This window comes from Dasypus novemcinctus, chromosome 11, assembly GCF_030445035.2.
Source record: "Dasypus novemcinctus isolate mDasNov1 chromosome 11, mDasNov1.1.hap2, whole genome shotgun sequence".
Lineage (NCBI taxonomy): Eukaryota > Metazoa > Chordata > Mammalia > Cingulata > Dasypodidae > Dasypus > Dasypus novemcinctus.
This window is the reverse complement of record NC_080683.1, coordinates 7,015,308-7,035,644: the sequence shown is the minus strand read 5'-3', so window position 1 is coordinate 7,035,644 and position 20,337 is coordinate 7,015,308. Positions and strand designations below refer to the sequence as shown.

At 43.2% G+C, this 20,337-nt stretch overlaps 1 protein-coding gene across 1 annotated transcript; it reads left to right on the top strand.

Annotated features, from left to right (window-relative positions):
* Positions 1-740: 740 nt before the first annotated feature.
* On the top strand, positions 741-12,341 carry TCP11 (t-complex 11). The gene is made up of 8 exons (XM_004477447.4): positions 741-865; positions 3,958-4,078; positions 8,418-8,638; positions 9,349-9,485; positions 9,751-9,968; positions 10,061-10,242; positions 11,006-11,169; positions 11,911-12,341. Exons 1-8 carry the CDS (start codon positions 768-770, stop codon positions 12,141-12,143), a joined length of 1,374 nt encoding a protein of 457 aa, XP_004477504.3. The 5' UTR covers positions 741-767; the 3' UTR covers positions 12,144-12,341.
* Positions 12,342-20,337: the final 7,996 nt, after the last annotated feature.

Genomic DNA, 20,337 nt, shown 5'->3' with positions numbered 1-20,337 from the left:
TAGATCTTAGAGTATGTGACTATATCTCAATAAAGTTGCTTAATAAATAATTGTGCAAGAATAGCAGAAATAGCAGCTATGTACAGGGGAACAGAGATTGAGAGGTGAGGAATTGTCTGTCTCTTTTTTATTACTCTTGAAATAATGAAAATGCTCTAATAATGATTAAAGTGATGAATGCACAACTATGTGATTATACAAAATACCATTGATTGTACACTTTGGATGAATTGTATGCTTTGGATACATTTGGATGAATATGTATCAGTAAAATTGATTGTTAAAAAAAGAAAAAAATCCAAGGTGACTTTAGAGCCATTCAGTAAGATCCAATTATTATCTGTCAGGAGAATTTAGCATTCATCATGTGTAGCAGCAGAGGCAGGAAGAGGAAAATGGGATCATTATACCCTTAGATAAATGTTTAATTTTGCAAATTGCAAATATTGTTTCTTTGCTGCTCTAATTATTATTTTACTCTTCAAGGGAAAGGTCTTTAATCATGTTTCACTTTTTTTTCTATAAACTTCTGTATCCTAACTTCTCCCCTTGCTGGAGTTTCCAACATTGTCATGGAGCATAGAGTTCAGAAAAGACTAGAATGATTGAGTCTATATAATATCAGTTTGATGAATCTAAATTGGTTCCTACTCAGTTGAGTGAAACTCTGAATAAAATAGAAATTCAGACTTGTGTGGGTTCACCATTGCTGGTTACTGTCCCTTTTCCCAGAGAATCCACCTTAAATTCTTTTTGTTACAGATCTGATGGACACAGTTAACGAAGTTTCCAAGCTGAGCATTGCACATGAGATTGTGATGAATCATGATTTCCACATGGAAGAGAAGGTTTTACCTCCAAACAGGTACAGGCTCTTCTGCTCTCTGCATTTTACTTATCCTGGTAAGGTATATAACAAATGGCTTATGTCCAGGCTTGAAGCATTTTTATTGAATAATACAATCAGTGTTTGAATAAAGCCTTAAGAAGTCTCAACAACTTAAACAGAAGAGTAGTAAATTGTAATTATTAGCATGGAAGGGTCAAGAGGCGAATGTTATTTCACCAGTGAATAAACCAAAGCAGTTATTATTGGAATGCTCACTTTGGGGATCCCACTTAATTATATAAATAGGGCAGGTTCCAGATCTTCTCCAGTGAACTTGGAATAAGTAGCCTGGAGTAGCTATCTCTTGCTGCATAACAAATTACCCCCAAATTTAGCAGTTTAAGACAACATTAGCTCTCAATTTCTATGGGTTAGAAATACAGGCATGGCTTAATTGTGCATCTTTGGCTCAAGACCTCATGAAGTTGCAGTCAACTTGTTGACTGCAGCCCTCATTTTCTTGCCATGTGGACCTCTCGGTAGGGCAGCTCACAAAATGGCAGCTGGTTTCCTTCAGAGTGAGAGAACAAGAGCAGAGAGACTGTGTCCTAGACCAAAACCACAGTCTTTTGTAACCTAATCTCAGAAGTGATATCTCATCACTGCTGCAACGTACTAATTGCTAGAAGCAAGTCACTAAATCTAGACCACACTCAAGACAAGGGGATTACACAAGCATGAATACCAGGAAGTGGTCGTCTCTGGGGCCATCTCAGAGGCTGCCTACCACATAGGCCTGTGTAGTTAATCTTGTTAGTGGCCGTAGATTAAACAAGCACAGATGAAAATACTTATTTTCTAATAGTGGTATTTTTTACTTTTTTTTTTTTTTTTTTTACCCCCAGCTTCATAGATCAGCTTACTATTCAGTGATTCAGGGTCAAAATTCTGCTCATAAGTAGTGCCCACACCCTTTCCTCAAATCAGGCTTTATTTTGATTCTTCTTAGGTTTACTGACATTGTAGTAAGTAAAAGTGAGCTCTTCTGTATGTATGGCTCTGCTGGTTTATTGGGTAAATTTCACGTCAGATTTTACATTTTAAACCATTTCCTACCCATGGACAAATACTGGCAGCTTGTGATTAGTCTACTTCCTTAAATGCTTCTGTTATTTGACTATGTCAGGATATCTGTTACTAAAGGGCCTTTCTCTGTCATAAGTTATTCCCTTCCTCTTCATACTCCTTCAATTTGCCCTTGCCTGGTACCAACAGGCATCCATGCCAAGCACAGCTTCTCTGGGAACAGGTTCTCACCCAATCCCAGATCTCCCAGTCTTTCTCTCACTGCCTAGGTATGTTTTCTGTTGCTGGCACAGGAGGAGAAAAATGTGAAACTGAAAGATTGAAGGTGTGCTTAAGAAGCAGGGGTGTGGAAGTGGGGGGGGGGGGGCGGAATGCCTGGTAGAGGAAACGAGAGAAGGAAAATGAAGCAAGGGAAATGGTATTGCTCAGATTTGCGTTTCCAAGTATGGGAATAAAAAATTATATTGGGTAAAGATTGAAATAGAGTTTGAGGGTTGTCATTCTTTCACAGATAGTTGGCAGATGGCTTTACTTTGGGTTCAAAGAGTGGGGCTAGTTATAATTCCTAGGATTCCTAAGGGAAATCCCATGTTCAGGCTTCATGCAACAGGTATTTATTGAGTCCTTATGTGGCAGACAGAATGCTGGGTGGTAGGGATAGATGGATGGATAAATAGGTAGATAGATAAATAAGGTACCACCTTTGCAGTCAAGAAGTTTCTTTAGAGGAGACTGCTGAATAATAAATGACTGATCAGACCAATAAGTTCTATCATAACTGTGTGTACAGAGTTTAATGAGAGTGCTTGGCTGCCTGAGGATGGTTAGGGATGACTTGCCTGTGGAGGTAAGATTTGAATTGAATTTAGAGGATGAAAAACTGCTCCCCAGGTAGTCTAGGTGGGGAAGGCTGCTCCAGGCAGAGGGAAAAAGCATGTAAGAGGTGCAGAGTGGTGGTAGAACAAGGCTGGGTCTTTACAGATAGCTTGGGATGGCTGAGTGCCAGGCATTAGGAGGCAGAAGATCAGCAGGAAAGGGAGGCAAAGCCATATCTTGAAGGGTCACATAAGCCATTATCCTGCTTGTAATGGGGAGCTCCTAAAAGACTTGAAATGAGCATGATATCATGATCAGAGTTGCAGCTTAGAAAAATCACTGGTTTTAGAGTGAATTGGTGGTAGTGTGGAGAATAGATTAAAAAGGGACAAGGCTGGAAGCAGGGAGACTACTTAATGACCTATTTCAGTAGTCGAAATAAGAGATGATGGGAGGAGGAAATGGATTCCAGAGATGTTTAGGAAGCAGAAATTTTGGAACTGGGTGATCAATTGGATAAAGAGGGGAAAGGAGTTAAGAGAAATTCCCAGAACACACTAGACAGATGACAGTTGTTTACCTCGGATGAGGTAGAGGAACTTTGGATTTTTGTTTTATTCATCTTTGTATTGCTTGTGCTTTTTTATTTGTTTTACAAGAGGAATGGATTACTATATATATTTATTAAAGGACAAATACACTGTAATGATTGGATAGTGGGTAGTGTCACTGAGATTAGGAATACAGGAGGATCAAGTTTGAAGGGGAAAGAAGGTAAATTGAATTCACTTTTAGGCCTGCTAATTTGGCTGTAACTGGGGACATCCAGATGTTATCAAAGAAGGAAAATTCTTTCATGGATTTTAAGGATGAAAGAAAATTAAAAATCATCTAGTTCAATGCTTTATGTGCATCATACATGGAAACTAAGTCACACAGCTAGGCTGAAGCAGAGCCAGTGCTGAAGCCGGGCCTGACCTCCATTCAGGGTTTTCTGCTGCAGGGGAAGGGCTGCCTTGGAGCCAAAAGGCTTCCCGGATTTCCTTGACATTCCAGTCTCACCCAAACTTACTCAACTCTTCTGTATTCCAAACATAGTTCCTGGCCTTTCCCTGTCAATATAACAGTCTTCTATCCTATTAAATGCTATTTGGGGTTTAGGAGATTATGACTCCACAACAGTTTTTGGGTAGAGAGAGTAATTTGCTCATTTAACCCTCTTACAGTCTGGAAGGCAAGGTCAAGGAGACAATGCACAACGCCTTTTGGGACCATCTTAAAGAACAACTATCAGCTACCCCTCCTGACTTCACTTGTGCTCTTGAACTTCTGAAAGAAATTAAAGAGGTGAGTGACCAGCCTTCACTTTAGACTTGAAGTTCCTAGATGCTCGCAGGTCACTGGAATGCCAGTGGTTGTGAAATCCTAAATGGCACACTGTCTTTCTTACTATAGTCCATGACTCAGTCAAAATCTAAGCAGGAGACAGAAATCACATAGTAATTTGAACAGAGAAGGTTTAATGTTGGAATTATTATAGTGAGATTGGAGAAACAAAGTCTTGGCTCGTAAGAGAACTCTAAAGAACACTGGAATAGCAGATCAACGGAGCAGCCACTCCCATGAGGGCAGAGCTAGAACACCTGAGGACCTCGTGGGAGAGGGGGCAGCTGAGGTTCTGTGTCAAGGGCTGAGGAAAGCCATTCGGGGGGGAGTCTTGCTGGAGGTACTCTGCGCAAAACCACCTGAGGAGGGTGCCAGGAGAAGCTGCTGACCACTGTGCACTGCAGGAACCTAGCACCAGAGAAGCTGCATATACTATAGGAGCTTGCCAAGTAAGCATACCAGAAACAGGAAGGAAAGCGCCTTCCTTTTGCAGTGTCTTTCTGGTAGGTGACAAACACACTGTAAGGTAACCCCCAGTGATCCATGCCATTGTATAATCCCCTCCCCTGAGAGGACAGGACCTGTAACTTGCTTCCTTTTTTTTTTTTTTTAGATTTATTTTATTTATTCTGCCTGCCCTCGTTGCTTGTGTGCCCTGTCTGCTCTCTGTCTCCGTTCACTGTGTCTGCTCATCTTCTCTTTACGAGGCACTGGGAATTGAGCCTGGGACCTCCCAAGTGGAAGAGAGGCACTCAGTCACTTGGGCCACCTCTGCTCTCTGCTTTGTTGTGTCTCTCATTGTGTTTCCTCTGTGTTTCCTTGTTGGGTCAGCCTGCCGCGCTAGCTCGCTGTCTTGCTTGTCTTCTCCAGGAGGCATCAGAACCTAAACCTGGGCCTCCCGTGTGGTAGGCAGGAGCTCAGTTGCTTCAGCCACATCCTCTTCCCTGTAACTTGCTTCTAACTAAGAGAATATGGCAAAGAGGATGGAATGTCATTCCTTGATTACATTTCATGAGATAAGACTCTGTTTTAGCAGATTAGAGGGAGAGAGTCTGCTGCTGGCCTTAAGAATCAAGGAGCCGTGTGTGAACTGCCTATGGCAAGGGCAAGGAGGAAGCTATGGGTGGGATCTAAGACCTGAGGGCAGAATCCAGCCAACAGCCAGTAAGCCACTGGGCCCTCAAGCATTCCATTGAGCTTGGAAGTGGATTTTTCCCCTTCCAGCCTCCAGGTAAGAGTGTGGCTCAGCCAACACCTTGACTGCAGTCTTGGGAGCCCCTGAACAGAGGACCCAGCTAAATTGTTCCTGGGCTCCTCACCTACGGTAACTGTGAGATAATTTGTATATATTTTAAGCCCTAAAGTTGTGGTAATTTGTTTTGTAGCCTAGAAAACTAAAAGACAATGCCCTCTAAAAAGAAAAAAAAAGACAATGACCTCTAAAGATAAAGTTTAAAACTGTGCCACCTGGGCAGAGAAGAAGATACTTACTTAAAGGCCTCAGCTCCATTTTCTCAGAGCAGGGAAAATAATGGATTTGGAACTGAGAGGTGACAATTGATCATTGGCATAGTCTATCACTTCGGCTACTCAGCTTCCTTATACACCTTTCCACACCCATCTGAATTCCTGAAGAATGCTATGTTTGCACCCAGTAAGATCAAGTTATCTTTCTTACAAGTTCTCATCCTTCCCCAAAAATGAGGAGGGACACAGTCCTGAAAGTTACTGTACCCATTGCTGGCTCTCTTACTCCTCCAGTATAGTCACAGCGTTCTCAAATACTGTGAATCCACTGAATAGTCTGTTTTAAAGGCCAAATCAGAAAGTTAATGCTCAATAACCTGTACATAAAATAATAATGAGAAGAAGAAAATGGTGAGCATGTACAATTAAACATATAGCTATAACAAGCAAAGAGACTATTTATAGTCCTTGTTTCAGAAGTTGGGCATGGCTATAGTAGCTGATACCTATGGCTTCCTTCTTTCACCATTCATTCCATATTTCCCTTGTTCTTAGCCAGGACCTCCACTGGCTGGGGTTCTTTAGCTGGTGGTGTGACCCAAACCTTCATTACCAAAGGGCCTGAGTCCTCCAATGTTTTGCCACTGTTGTTCCTTACTTGCTATAGTTTTCCATTAGCCTTTATTATTGGGTATGGAAGTACCAAGAAGCACTTCATAGAATCCTCCTTGTTCCCCATGTGTTCTAGCAACCTACTTTCTCCTTGGTATTTAGGGCCAGTTACTCCGGCCTATCAAGTTACTCCTTTTTTTTTTTTTTTTTCCACCTCTTGGTTCAGTGGCACAAGGAATCCAAAATGGCCAGGTGACAGTTTCATCTTCCACTTCATTGGAATCACTGTTGTGTCCCTTGGAGCAAGCATTTACCCACCCCCCTCACTTCTCCTCCCCAAGTCAGGGACAAAAATTCTCTAAATTAGTAAGTATAATAGTGAGAGGAACCAGTCCTTCTTCCACCCCTCAATTCCTAGATCCATGTATTTTGCTTTGGGGACAACACCGTAAACTGGTATTAGATTCAAAGCACACACTGTATCCTGTAAGACATAACTTTTTTCTTTCAGGGTACTGTCCCTTAACAAATGACTTAGTCTTGAATAAGCTCTTCTACTTTTTGCTTCTCAGTGTGGGGATCTGTGGTAAGACCAATTAATTCCATGTTTGTGAACCCACTGCTGCACTTCCTTTCCTGTGAAATAGTTCCCTTGATCAGATGCAATGCTATGGGGCATACCAGGAAAGCAGTCAAGGCATTCTGTGAGTGCAAGGAGGGTGGTGCTTGCAGAAACATTACTGACAGGGAAGGCAAGTCCATATCCAGAATATGTGTCTGTTCCAGTGGATGACTCTCTGTCCCCTATACCATGGAAGAGGTCCTGTGAAAGTGATCTGCCACCAGGTGGCTGGCTGATGCTCCCTGCGAATGGTGCCATCCCCGGGGATTAGCAGTAGTGTTTGAAAACACTCTTATGGCTAGGTAAGCCAGAAAACACTTAGCTCCTGATGGTAAGCTCAGGCCACATGTCTCCTGCTGTCCCATGGTTAGGTGTTTACGCTGCCAAGGCCCAGTAGCAAGCCAGAAATTATTTATGAAAAGGTGAATAGTTATCTGCAGAAGAGAGTATAGTTTGCTGTGAAATCCTAGAGGACTCTGTTGTGACTCTCATATCGGTGCTTGCCGGAGGCTCTGTAGTGTGTCCTTGTTTGCCGTGGACACTTAAGTATCCTTGCATCTGCAGGATCGTAGGCCCAAATGGTACAGCAGCGTGTGCTGCAGCCTGGACTTGCTGCAGAGCCTGCTCTTGCTCTGCTTCCCACTTGAGAGTGACAACCATACTGACGGCTTTTTAAACCTGTCAGCGTGCAAATTCAAATGTGCGTGTTGCCTCAAAATTCCAGAAGGCTTTCCATGCATTGAGCCTCTTTTTCCATGGTAAGTGGTTTGAGGTACAGAAAGTTGTTTTCACCTTGGAAGGGATAGCTTGACAAGCTCCAGACCACTGAAGCCCTAGAAACTTTACTAAGGTCTGAGGTAACAGGCTTCTGGATTTAGTGGAGCTTATTTGCCATTGTCTAGTTTGTCTGTGCCTTTCTAAGGCATTTAAGTATATGCTACTTACTGTTCAATAGATCCAGTGGACATATGGCTGTTCCTTTTGCCTGTTTCATCCTTGCTCTTTGAATAAACCAATCTCAAAAATGTCTTCCTCTTTTACTAAGAGTATCTCATCCCCATGTGATGGGTGTGTATTTCATATTTGTTGTACCCTGCATTTCTTTTAACCACATTTGATTTTTTAAATTTAGTTTTAAATTTATGTTTACCAGGGCTGGCGATTGCACCCAGGACCTCATGTGGGAGGCCAGTGCTCAACCACTGAGCTACATTGGCTCCTCCAAGTTAGTTTTTTTCATTTGTTTGTTTGTTGTTTGTTTTATTTTTAGGAGGTACCAGGGATCAAACCTGCAGCCTCGTATGTGGGAAGCAGGTGCTTAACCTCTTGAGCTACATCTGCTCCCACACTTGATTTTATTCACATCTTTATCTCACTCTGCCTAGAAAATATTATAGTACACTGTAATCAATCCCCTGAAGCCTTGAATTGTCATTAGCCCATAAACAAAGATAAATATCCTCTAGGAAACTTAGCCACCCAGTTTCTTGATTCTCAGAAGACATAGAGTGGGACATCTTTGGCTACAAGGGCTGTGTGGTGGAGAAAGTCTGAGACTCTAACGGTGCAGCTCCTCCTTTGCCTGCCTTTCCTGGACAGATCTTGCTCTCACTGCTGCTACCGCGCCAGAACCGCCTGAGAAGCGAGATTGAAGACGCCCTGGACATGGACCTCCGCAAGCAGGAAGCAGAGCACGGCGCCCTGGACGTCCCTCATCTCTCCAAGTATGTTCTCAACATGATGACTTTGCTGTGCGCGCCAGTTCGAGATGAAGCAGTGCAGAAGCTAGAGAACATTGCGGACCCTATCCAGTTACTGAGGTCTGAAACGTGGTATACTGCTTTCTGAGACCCACCCGAGTCCCCGAGTCCGGCAGAGCTGGCCCTGACACTCTAGTATAGCCGCTGTCCTGGTCGGCTCTTTTCTACCGAAGACCCAACACCTCTTCTCTCTTCCCTGGCCTGTCGACTTTTCTTTTCTAAATACAGCCTTATAGGGCTTTGTGGCTATCTTTATGTTGATAGCTGCTCTACCTGCCCCCCCCCCCCATAAAGATGCTACCGTAAGACATTAGAGTGGGTAATTCCTTCTCCAAAGGAGTTCAGACATCCCTCTCCCCGCTATTCTCTGGTGCCACTTCACACACTATGAGGATCGAGGTTATTTTGCAGCTAGAAGAAATGAGACCCAGAAAGTCAGTGATTGGCTAAATAAAAATAAAATAAAATAGCATCTCTCATAATCCCACTCCACAGAGAGATGTATTTCCTTCCCGAGTACCCTTTTAAAGAGACAGAAGAACAACCGTAATGGAAAGAGATCTAGCCCGCAGGCTTCAAGGTCCATATCTTACCCGGACCTTGAGCCCTGGGCCACAGAGTCTTCTTTCGTAAGTTTGGGTGGTAGGACTAAGTTAGCTTTAAGGCCCCTCCTAACTCTAAAATACAGTGATTTGGTGACTTCTTGCTTGGGTTCCACCCTTACTAGATTTCCTTTTAAAGTATACCTATTCTGTTTCCCTTTTTAACAGAGGGATTTTCCAAGTTCTGGGCCTGATGAAAATGGACATGGTAAATTACACCATCCAGAGCCTTCGTCCCCACCTGCAGGAACACTCCATCCAGTATGAACGGGCTAAGTTCCAGGAACTCCTCGACAGCCAGCCTAGTGCGTATATAAATTGAGAGCAGAGGTGTGAAGATTCGACCCTCTTCTAATATGTGAGAGACTCTTTAATATGTCAGAGAGCACATTCCTCTTTTTAGGAATAGAAAGTTTCTTCCTTAGGTAAGGAGAGGGAGAAGGTACATTTGTTTACGAAAGAAAGACCCAAAAAGCATTTCTTTATTGACCAGGGGTAGATCTTGGAAAGAGCCTTAGTCTTGAAGCCTCATAGGCCGAAGGTGCTTACACACGCCCTTACCTCTTGTAGGCCTCCTCGATTGCACCACCAAATGGCTAACTCAAGCAGCAGCAGATCTCACCACACCACCTGCAGCCTCCCTCGACACGTCTGACTCCTCTAGTATGGTCTGCCCCTCTCCAAACGAGGCCGCCAGCAACCCGGCACCCCTCAGCCCCACCATGGTGCTGTCCCAGGGCTTCCTGAACCTTCTCCTTTGGGACTCTGAAAATGAAGAGTTCCCTGAGGTAGGAATGTATGTGGGGTGTGTGCCTTGTTTTGTGTTTGGGGACTGCAGGGCTCTCCTCTGCTGACAGCCTGCTCTTCCCTGGCTCCCTAGACCCTGCTGATGGACAGAAGCCGGCTGCAGGAGCTGGAGTCCCAGTTGCACCAATTAACAATCCTGGCCTCCGTCTTGCTAGTGGCCAGTAGTTTCTCTGGCAATGTTCTGTTTGGTTCACCTCAGTTTGTGGATAAACTAAAACGTGTAACCAAAGCCCTGACAGAAGAATTTAACTCCAGGTGAGCTGTACTTCACTCTCAGAGTAAAGGTGATATGTGGCATTTTGGACATAGGCAGGGAATAAATGATTGCTTACTCTCCGCCACACAGCACAGGAAGGCCCTTGGAACCATCCACAAAAATTATTGGTGTTGTTTCATAAGTGGTGTCGAGGCTTGTGAGAAAGAAATAAAATATCCTTCCAAAAAGCGTATTTTGGAGGATAATTTGTTACAAAATGCTTCATTATCTTGTTTGCTACAAAGGAGTCATTTCTAGTTGAGTGGATGACAGTGGACTAGTATTTTGTATACCCAGGAGTTGATCAGCATTATCGATTGAGCACCCACTGTGTGCAGGGCATCATATCTAAGGAAAAAGGAATCAGAAGGCCAGGTTTGTAATTCTAATTGATGAGATAGGATGAATGACCATGGGAAATGTCCAGGAAAGTCTTTTAAAGATACATAAACTAGTCATGGGACTAAAGAATGCTGAGTGGATCCAAGGACAGAACCAAACCCTTACCTAGAGTTGATTGGACAGCTTATTGTGTTTTCTTGGAAGTAGAACATGGCACCATATGTGGAGATTAGTTGGTATCTTGAGGGTAGCAGTGAAGAGACACTACCTCCCCCCTGGCCCTGCTGCCTCCAAGGGCAGGGCAGGGAGGGTACCTGGGTTCTCCCTCGAGGGGCCTCGCTTCTGGCGTGGAGCTTCCTGGGCTCTGCCCTGTGCCAGGACCGCTTGGTGGGTGCCAGCTCACGCTTCTTCCTGGCCTAGGCCTGAGGAGGCTATGCTGACTGTGAGCGAACAGGTGTCTCAGGAAATCCATCAGAGCCTCAAGAGCATGGGCCTTGCTCCTCTGAGCAGTGACAACACAGCGTCTCTGGTAGGTCAGCTCCAGAACATCGCCAAGAAGGAGAACTGTGTTCGCAGCGTCATTGGTGAGTGTGCCTGTGGTGGCGGGGGTGAGGGTGGCAGGAAAGTTGTGGGGAGAGGCAGGTCCCAACTCTGAAAACGAGTTCCTGAACCACCTGACAATGAAAGGCATCATCATTGGGCAAGTCACTGTCTAGGCTTCAGTTTTCTCAAAATGCATGCTAGGTTGAAAACAGATCCCTTTCAGTTTAAAGACTGACGCTATTGTTCTAAAGATGATATGTCCCCAGGGTTCAGAACATCTAGGTGTGGGCCTACTAGCTGGTTGAGTCATCCCTGGACTTCTAGGTCATTCTCAGACTGTAGTCCAAGACATGTGGCTCACCCTCCCTTCTAATAAGGAACTGGTGTGGAACTGGGCTGAGCACATGTTGCCGTGGTAGGGACCTTCCCGTCCCGTGTTTGAATGGAGGTGGTAAACTTGGCCACTTTGCTCCTACCTTTAGCATCCTAAAGGTCATTCCAGGATTCTCCTCTTACGTCAGTTACCAGGCTCTAGCTGGTGGCTGTTCAGAGCAGTCTTGAATAGCCAGAAGTGTATTAGTCCACCAGTTTCTGATCTTCGCTTTGACCTTGAGAGCTAGCTAGTGACCCCTTTCCCAAACAAACAAACTTCCTTATCTAAAGGTGAGTGGGTTGCTGGTTGCTCACTTAATTTCGATTGTGGGTGAGCACAGTGCTGGAGCAGTGTTTCTCCCTGAAATCTGTTTTCCCTTTCCCTTCTCACTGTCTTTTCCTGCTCACAGATCAGCGGATCCGTTTATTTCTCAAATGCTGTTTGGTTCTTGGGGTGCAGCGGTCTCTGTTAGACCTCCCTGGAGGCCTTACTGTCATTGAGGCAGAGCTGGCAGAACTGGGCCAGAAGTTTGTCAATCTGACACATCACAATCAGCAGGTGTTTGGCCCCTACTACACTGATATCCTAAAAACACTCATCCCCCAAGCCCAGGGACTGGAAACAAAAGTGGAGTCTCTCTGATGGCACCAGCTCAGAGCCCTGGCACCTTGGATCCAGGAGAGAGGGCCACCATCTTCCTGGGATGACATAACCAATGACCGACAGAGCAGCCAGCCTCCTTCCCTCCTGCAGCCAGTACACCAGGGCTGCAGGGATCAAGCTTGTAAACGCCAAGTGGCCCAAACCCATTCACTAATAAACTTCTGAACTGCAAGAAAACCTCTCCTCTTCCTGTGCCCTCAGCCTCCAACTAGCTGAAAGCCAGCAGGCCTTCAGTTTCCCTTTCACTGGCTAGGTTTACCCTTTATTATGCAGAGCTTGACAGCCAAGACACCCAGGTGCTAGCATTATTTTCTCTAAAGGCAAAGCATTTTCTCTGGAGGCTCCGAGAACTCTGTGGAATTGTCCAGGATGTAAGTATAAGGGCTTCTCTGGAAGCCAGAAATTCATTTTGTGTAATTCAGCTCAAAATTGATTGAAAGAAATTAGAAACAAACCAAAACAAAAATTAGAAACCTCATTTCTAGGACCAAATTCTCCTGAAGGAATTCCCCTAATTGCATCTCCTGTTCTCTCATCTTTTCCTGACAGAGGTGATGGGGGCATTCGGAGGTGGGACAAGTTTCTACCCTCTGAATCCAGGCCTCTCATTGGCAGCTGTGCCTGCCGGTTGTGCTGTGAGTTCCCATTGGCATCACCCATGAGAGAGGTTCTAGGAAGGACCTGGGCTTGCCTCCTGAAATTGTAAAGATGCAGCCCTTCATTCTCAGGTTGACAGCGGCAGACCAGCCCCTATCAAGTAGAGCAAAATGAGGAGGCATGAAGGGGAAAATGGAAATGGACTCGTGCTGTCAAGGCAGGGTGAGGAAACACTGTGTTCTCGCCATTTCAGGAGATAGAGGTAGCTGAGCATAGCACACTTAATCCAGGAAAAACAACTGAAGGGGCATCTGAGTTCCTCGAGGCCCAGGGTTTCCTCCTCACTGATTTTCTTTTATGGAGGGCTGACTCCTAGACGGGTAACACAGTTAGGTCAACAGAGTGTGAATTATTACTATGACCAGAGAAACTGGGGCCCTGGAGCATTCGGTTTCCAGTATTGTAACTAGACAGCCAGGGGACGCAGAAGCCCAAAGGAAGTGGTCTGTTTACTAAATAGTGAGGCTTGCCAGTTGGAGTTTCTGGTCTGACTTGTAGTTACTCATTTAAATTTTTAGAAACTTCACAATTTGGAAGCCTGCTTATCCTAGAGGCAAATGTGCCTGGAAGGGATTCCTCTGAAGAAGGCTGGCTGTGGGTGGGTGCAGAGACACTGGGCTTACAATAGAAACTTACTTTGCACTTCATAATTAAAATCTGGAATGAGGATCAATTTCTTAGGAATTTTGAGTTGATTTTCTTGAGCTTCCACATGGAGGAGACAGGGATCTTGACCCTGAACAAGGAAAGATCCCACCCACTGTTTTGGGGCAATTTTAAAAAATTGTATGTATTTTTGTCAACACTCTGTCATTATTTTATATGGTAAGACATTACTTGAAAGTTGAGTTATTCTACTTCAGTAAAGCAGTTGAAGGAAAGGCTGACTTGGTTTCAGTCTCTTTTTCTTGTCTAGGGAGACAATAAAAATACCATAGATTTTTGTTTTAAAAGTCTGTTACAAGCAGGAAATGAGAAGCAGGAAAAGAATAGATAGGATATTATATAGGGAACTTACACAATTTCAACAGTTCTAGCAAGGGCTCTGTCATCCTGCTAACAAATGAAATTACACTATTGGAGATTGGTTTCTTTGAACATAACTTTAAATTCAGGCATCCATTTATATCTTAGGGTTAATTTAACAGATTTTTACTGATGTATGACTTAAGTTTTAAATAATTTTTATTTAAAATTTTCCAAAATTTACAAACATTCTATACCTACCAAGCCACAAATTGCCCTTCTCCTTCCCCCATCCCCTGGTAATTTTAATCTACTTTTTGTCTGTGTGAATTTGCTATTCTGAGCTTTTTCGTAAAAGTAAAATCATACAATATTTGTCATAATGTGCCTTACTTATTTCGTGCAGTATGTTTTCAGTACGTTACAGCATGTCTGGGAACTTCATTCTTTCTTATGGGGAAATAATATTCCATTGTGGGTATATAGTATACCTTGTTTATTGTTCATTCATCTGTTGATGGATATTTCAGTTTCTACCTTTTGCTGCTGTGAATATTGGTGAATGAGTATCTGAGTCCCTATTTTTTATTTCTTTGGCTATATACCTGTGGGTGGGATTGCCAAGTCATATGATAATTCTATATTTAACTTTTTAAGGTGCTGTCATACTACATTGAACAGTGGTTGCACCTTATTATGTACCTACCACCAATGTATGAGGGTTCCAATTTCTTGACGTTGTTTCCAACACTTACCCTCTTTTATTTTAGTAATAGCCATCCTAGTGGATGTAAAGTGATACCTCGCTGTGGCTGTGATTGGCATTTCCCAAGTCTATTAATGCTGAGCATCTTTTTGTATACTTATTGGCCGTTTATATAGCTTCTTTGGAAAAGAATATCTGTTCAAGTCCTTTCACCAGTTTTGTTTTTTAAATATTTATTTTACTTTATTTTATTTACCCTCCCCCCGCCCTGTGGTTTGCACTTGCTGTCTGCTGTCAGCTCTCCGCAGTGGCGAGGGCCAGCTCACCTTCACCAGGAGGCCCTGGGAGCTGAACCTGGGACCCCCATATGGTAGAGGGGAGCCCAGTCACCTGAGCCACATCTGCCTCCTCACTAGTTTTTAATTGGATTGTCTGTCTTTTTGATGTTGAGTTGTGAGAGTTTGTTATCCTAGATATTAAGCGCTTATCAGCTTTATGATTTCCAACTATTTTCTCCCATTATGTAGGTTGTCTTCTCACTTTCTTATAATTAAAAATTTATTTTTTATATCAAAGTTACAAGTTACTCAGTTAAGATAATAACTACAATAGCAATAAAATTCCTTTAGTCAGCAGTTAACACTCCTCCCTTATTTTTGTTAATTTTTCACATTTGAGGGACTTGGGATGATATCCACTCTGCTTCAGGCTAAGAAGGGGCATAGATATTTTGGGGCAGAGGAATGGAATTGTTAAAGATCAATTTCAATATTTTGTTAGTTGTCCAGGGTAGGCCCAAAGAACTGGAGAGTAGGAAATTGGCTGCAGATCTGCTGGGTTTCAGAGCTCAACCGGCACAGGAATGATGCTTGAGTCTCTGAGAAGTATACATAACAGGTATATTGAAAATTACGGGTTCAAATAAAGAGAATCTTTCCTGGGGGATTTATAAATGACTATAACTGTGTTATACTGGGGGCATAGCTTTTCATAAACTCCCAGGTGGAGCCTGCCGGGGGTGTGGTCTCAGGTGACTGTGTGGCTTGCGCATGGAGTCCAGCATCCCTAGGGCCCTCAGGAGCACTTTTTTGTTTGAGGCTTGTTGACTGGCGGTTTGTGAAGTCTGGCTGAGACCTACATAAGTATAACATCTGGAATGACCGCCCCACTCACCGTGAAATCTCTTAGCCATAAAAACTCTACTATTTCCCCTTTTTGATCAAGGTCTTTCTTCAAACGCATCGCTGATTAAATGCTTGGTAATAAACCCTTGGCGCAAGGGAGGCTCATCCCTAGGAGTCGTGTTCCCTGTTGGGAGAAAGGTAGTGAGGTGATTTGCAGAGTGTGGCTTAGCAGAGGTTCTTAACCTTTTTGTTCCACGGACCCCTTTGTCAGACAAGTGAAAACCACAGACGCCTTACTAAGTTGACACTATACTGTGTCCCCACAAGAGTCATGTTTTTTCAAATTTCAGTTCAAGCTCATGGACCCCTTGTTAAGAAGCCCTGGCTTAGAGAGAGGCCACACTTAAGTAACAAGGAGGTTTTCAGGAGGAAACGCTTAGGCATTAATTTTAATTAGACTTAGTTTTGTTATTACAGAAATAAGATTCATAGTGCAAGCATTAAGGTGGAGAGCTTGGCTTTAATTAGTCTGTTTTATTAGGGAAGGCTTATATATTCCAGAGCTTTTGTCCATCTTATTTGAAAAAGTAGCAGGACTTCCTCAGGAGGGGAAGTTTAATATTTTGTTAGCTACTGTGAGGGCTTCTATCCAGAACACAGCTATGGCAACAAGGACACATTTATATTCCAAAATGTTCAAGATGTTGAAAAGGCCCTGACTGTTGAGACGCCTGACCTTGTCCCTCCTTTACCTTCTTACCAGGGTTATGATAATTAACAGGAAGAACATAATTTATATACTTGCCTTGCTTCTCTGTATAGTTGTTCCTTTCTTTTCTGATGATGACGCTTTGAGCTGCAACTGGCTGCACGTATTTTCTTAGAATAAAAAATGCAACATTCCCATACTATTGTTGACAATATTGGCATGGTATCTGTTACAATTGATGCAAGAATGTTAAAATATTGCTATTACTACAGTCTGTATTTTTTGCTTTAGGTGATGTTGAGTTGTGAGAGTATGTTAAATATTCTAGATATTAAATCCTTATCAGCTATATGATTTGCAACTATTTTCTCCCATTATATAGGTTGTCTTCTCACTTTTTTTTTTTTAAGAAATTATTCTCTCCTTCCTTCCCTCTTGTTTTTGTGCTCACCGTCTGCTTTCTGAGTCCATGTGCTGTGTGTTCTTTCCGTGTCTGCTTGTCTTCTCATCTTTTCTCTTTTAGGAACCACCGGAACTGGTCCCGTGCCTCTGGTGTGGAAGAGGGGCCCTCAGTTGCTTGAGCCACTTCAGCTCCCTGTCTGCTGCGCCTCTCACTTGCCTCTCCTCTGCGTTTCCCTTTGTTGTGTCATCTTGCTGCGTCAGCTTCTCTGCGCAGGCCAGCTCACCTTCACGGAGGCCCTAGGAACTGAACCGAGACCTCCCGTATGGTAGATGGGAGCCCAGGTGCTTGAGCCACATCTGCTTCCCTGTAAGAAGTTTTAAAATCGAGAAGTGTAGGTCTTCCCGCTGCATTCTTCTAATTCAAGATGGCTTTAGCTATTCAGGGCCCCTTACCCTTCCATATCAGTTTTTTATACAAATCAATTTTATTGATACATATTAATAAATCCATCCAAAATGTACAATCACTGGTATTTGGTATAATCACAGTTGTACATTTTTATCACTTCAGTCATTATGAGAGCATTTTCATTATTTCATTAATAAAAGCACAAACAAAGAATGCATCACCTCTCAATCTGTTTCCCCTGCTGTAGGTAGTTGTTATTTCCGGCTAGTCTTTCACATTTATTTTTTTAAAAAGCAATTTTTAAAAAAGAGGATATTGAAAACAGAGGAGGATATAAAGAGCAAATAGAGAATGGCCCTATTTTTAAAAGAACATAGCCCTTTTCAGTCAGAGGGTGGGACCATGTGGTTCAGCCTCTGTATAGGCTACATTAAGTGTAGTTTTTTATTAACAAATCAATTTTATTGATACATATAAATAAAGCATACAGTCCATCCAAAGTATACAATCAATGGTATTTGACATAATCACACAGTTGTGCATTCATCACTTCAATCATTATTAGACCATTTTCATTATTTCAATAATAAAAAATAAATTCATCACCTCCTGGGTGGCGGACTTGGCCTAGTGGTTATGCGTCCGTCTACCACATGGGAGGTCCATGGTTCAAACCCCGGACCCCCTTGACCTATGTGGAGCTGGGCCATGCACAGTGTTGATGCGCAAGGAGTGCCCTGCCACGCAGGGGTGTCCCCCGCGTAGGGGAGCCCCACGCTCAAGGAGTGCACCCATAAGGAGAGCCGCCCAGCACAAAAGAAAGTGCAGCCTGCCCAGGAATGGCGCCGCACACATGGAGAGCTGACACAGCAAAATGACGCAACGAAAAGAAACACAGATTCCTGTGCCGGTGACAACAACAGAAGCAGACAAAGAAAAAGACACAGCAAATAGAACCTACAACCGGGGTGGGTGGGGGAAGGGGAGAGAAATAAATAAATCTTTTAAAAAAACCCAACAACAACAAAAAAATTCATCACCTCTCAATCTATCTATACGTCCCTTGCCATACACAGCTGCTATTTCTAGCTATTCTTATATATTTATTTTAAAGCAGCTTTATTGAGATATATTCACATACCATATATCTATCCAAAGAATAAAATCAGTTGCTTTTAGTATAATCACAATGTTGTGCATTCATCACCACAAAAATGTTTAGAATTATTTCATTACTCCAAAAAGAAAAACTCCACACCCCTTAGCAGTCACCTCTTAATCCCTTTATCTTTCCACAGCCCTACATAACCACTAATCTAATTCTATCATTATAAATTGATTTATATTTACATTTTATATCAATGGAATCATATAATATGTAGTGCTTTGTGTCTGGTTCCTTTCACATAGCGTAATGTGTATGGTTTTTTTTTTTTTCCTGATATTAACATCCTGTAACATTAACATTTGTTCAGTTTCAATGAAAATCTTATATATGCAATATTTCCCATATTCACATTTCACATGAGGTTTTCCTATGCCATACAGTCACATATTAAATTTTTTAGCTTTCCTTTTGATAATATACATGACCTTAGACTTTCCCTTTCAATCCATTTAATAGCACTGCTAGTTACAAAATTTATGTTGTGCTTTCACCTTTTCATTTCCAAAGATCAACACACGTCCTTTTTATCAGTTCTGCACAAGTTAACCCTCAGCTTTCCATTCTCTAACCTCATTCTATTTTCTGGTGACCCATATTCAAGTTATTAATGCCATAAGATTACACAATATATTCAGTCCATAATGCAATCATACGCTATTTGTCCTTTCGTGTCTGGCTTGCTTCACTCAACATAATGTCCTCCAGGTTCATCCATGCTGTCATGTGCTTCACGACTTCATTTCTTCTTACAACTGCATAATATTCTATCATGTGCATACGCCAGTTTGTTTATCCATTCATTGGTTGATGGATACCTGGGTTGTTTCCATCTCTTGGCAGTTGTGAATAATGCTATGAACATCGGTGTGCAGATGTCTGTTCATGTCCCTGCTCTCAGTTCTTCTGGGTGTATATACCCAGCAGTGGTATTGCAGGGTCATGTGGCAAATCTAAATTCAACTTCTTCCAGGAGTTTGGTTGTCCCTTCTGTTTTCCAAGGGACAAACCTCTCCCAGTTATCTGAAGCTAACAGGCCTTTGTCCCACACTGCCCACCTTTATAGTTTTTTTTTATATTCTTTTCATTGTGTCATGCTGCGTTTGCCTGCAGGGCAAATTCTGGGATGAGGGTCACCTGGAAGACTTTCCCAATTAGATCTTTCCCAGCCAAAACAGGGCCGGATACCCATGAAGGGGGTGCAGGTAGCCTCCAAAGTGCCCTGTGAAACGGGGGTCAGAAAGGGCATGAAAATTTCTCTGATGGCTCCCCAAAGCTGAGATTTCTTGACCTGCCCAGCAAATGTAGCCCTTCATCTAATTTTCCCCTGAAGCCTTGAGGAAATGCTGCATCTTTAAATCTCCACCACCTCTGCCCCTCCTTCAAACAATGGCTGGTTTGAAACAATGTCTGCTACCCTATTTGTCTAAGGTAGGGTTGAAACTGTGGCTGGTACCCCCTTTGTCCGGGGTGGGTTGAAACAAGAGTTGCCTTAAGAGCTGAGACCTAGTGATCTGAATTTGCTAACAAAAGCAGTGATCAGTGATTGGCCATGCACACCCAGGTCTTGGGAAAGAGGGATTTTACGTCAGCAGCAGCTAGTCAGGGGCTGGAACTCTAGGTGGCCTGCTGCGAGAGCGGGGGATAGTGCTGGTAGCTACCGCACAGAAAGGACGTTTTACACTTACTTATCATTTATCAGCCTTTTCCTCCCACTCTTCCCTGAATGCTATGCAGGGTTCTTCTGGCCTCCGGAGGTTCAAAATAGTTATTTCAGACAGTTCCTGCCTGCTTAATAAGGGTTTTGGTGGAGGGACTGAGTCCTGGAGCTCCTTACTTCACCATCTTCCCTGGAAGTTCCCTTCCATATGAATTTGAGGACTGGCCTTTCCATTTCTGCAAAAAATGCTGCCAGAAAACAAGATTGCACTGATGGGAAGCGGCTGTGGCCCAATCAATTGGGTTCCCATCTACCCTGGGTTCATGTCCTGGGGCCTCCTTGTGAAGGCAAAGCTGGCCCGGGCGCCGCAGAGAG

What these genes read in the sequence shown, in the direction of transcription:
- TCP11 (XM_004477447.4), top strand. Translation starts at nt 768, where the DNA reads ATGGACACAGTTAACGAAGTTTCCAAGCTGAGCATTGCACATGAGATT. An exon ending in TTCTGAAAGAAATTAAAGAG is followed by an intron (nt 4,079 to 8,417) that starts GTGAGTGACCAG and finishes TTTCCTGGACAG; the next exon opens with ATCTTGCTCTCACTGCTGCT. An exon ending in ACAGAAGAATTTAACTCCAG is followed by an intron (nt 10,243 to 11,005) that starts GTGAGCTGTACT and finishes TTCCTGGCCTAG; the next exon opens with GCCTGAGGAGGCTATGCTGA.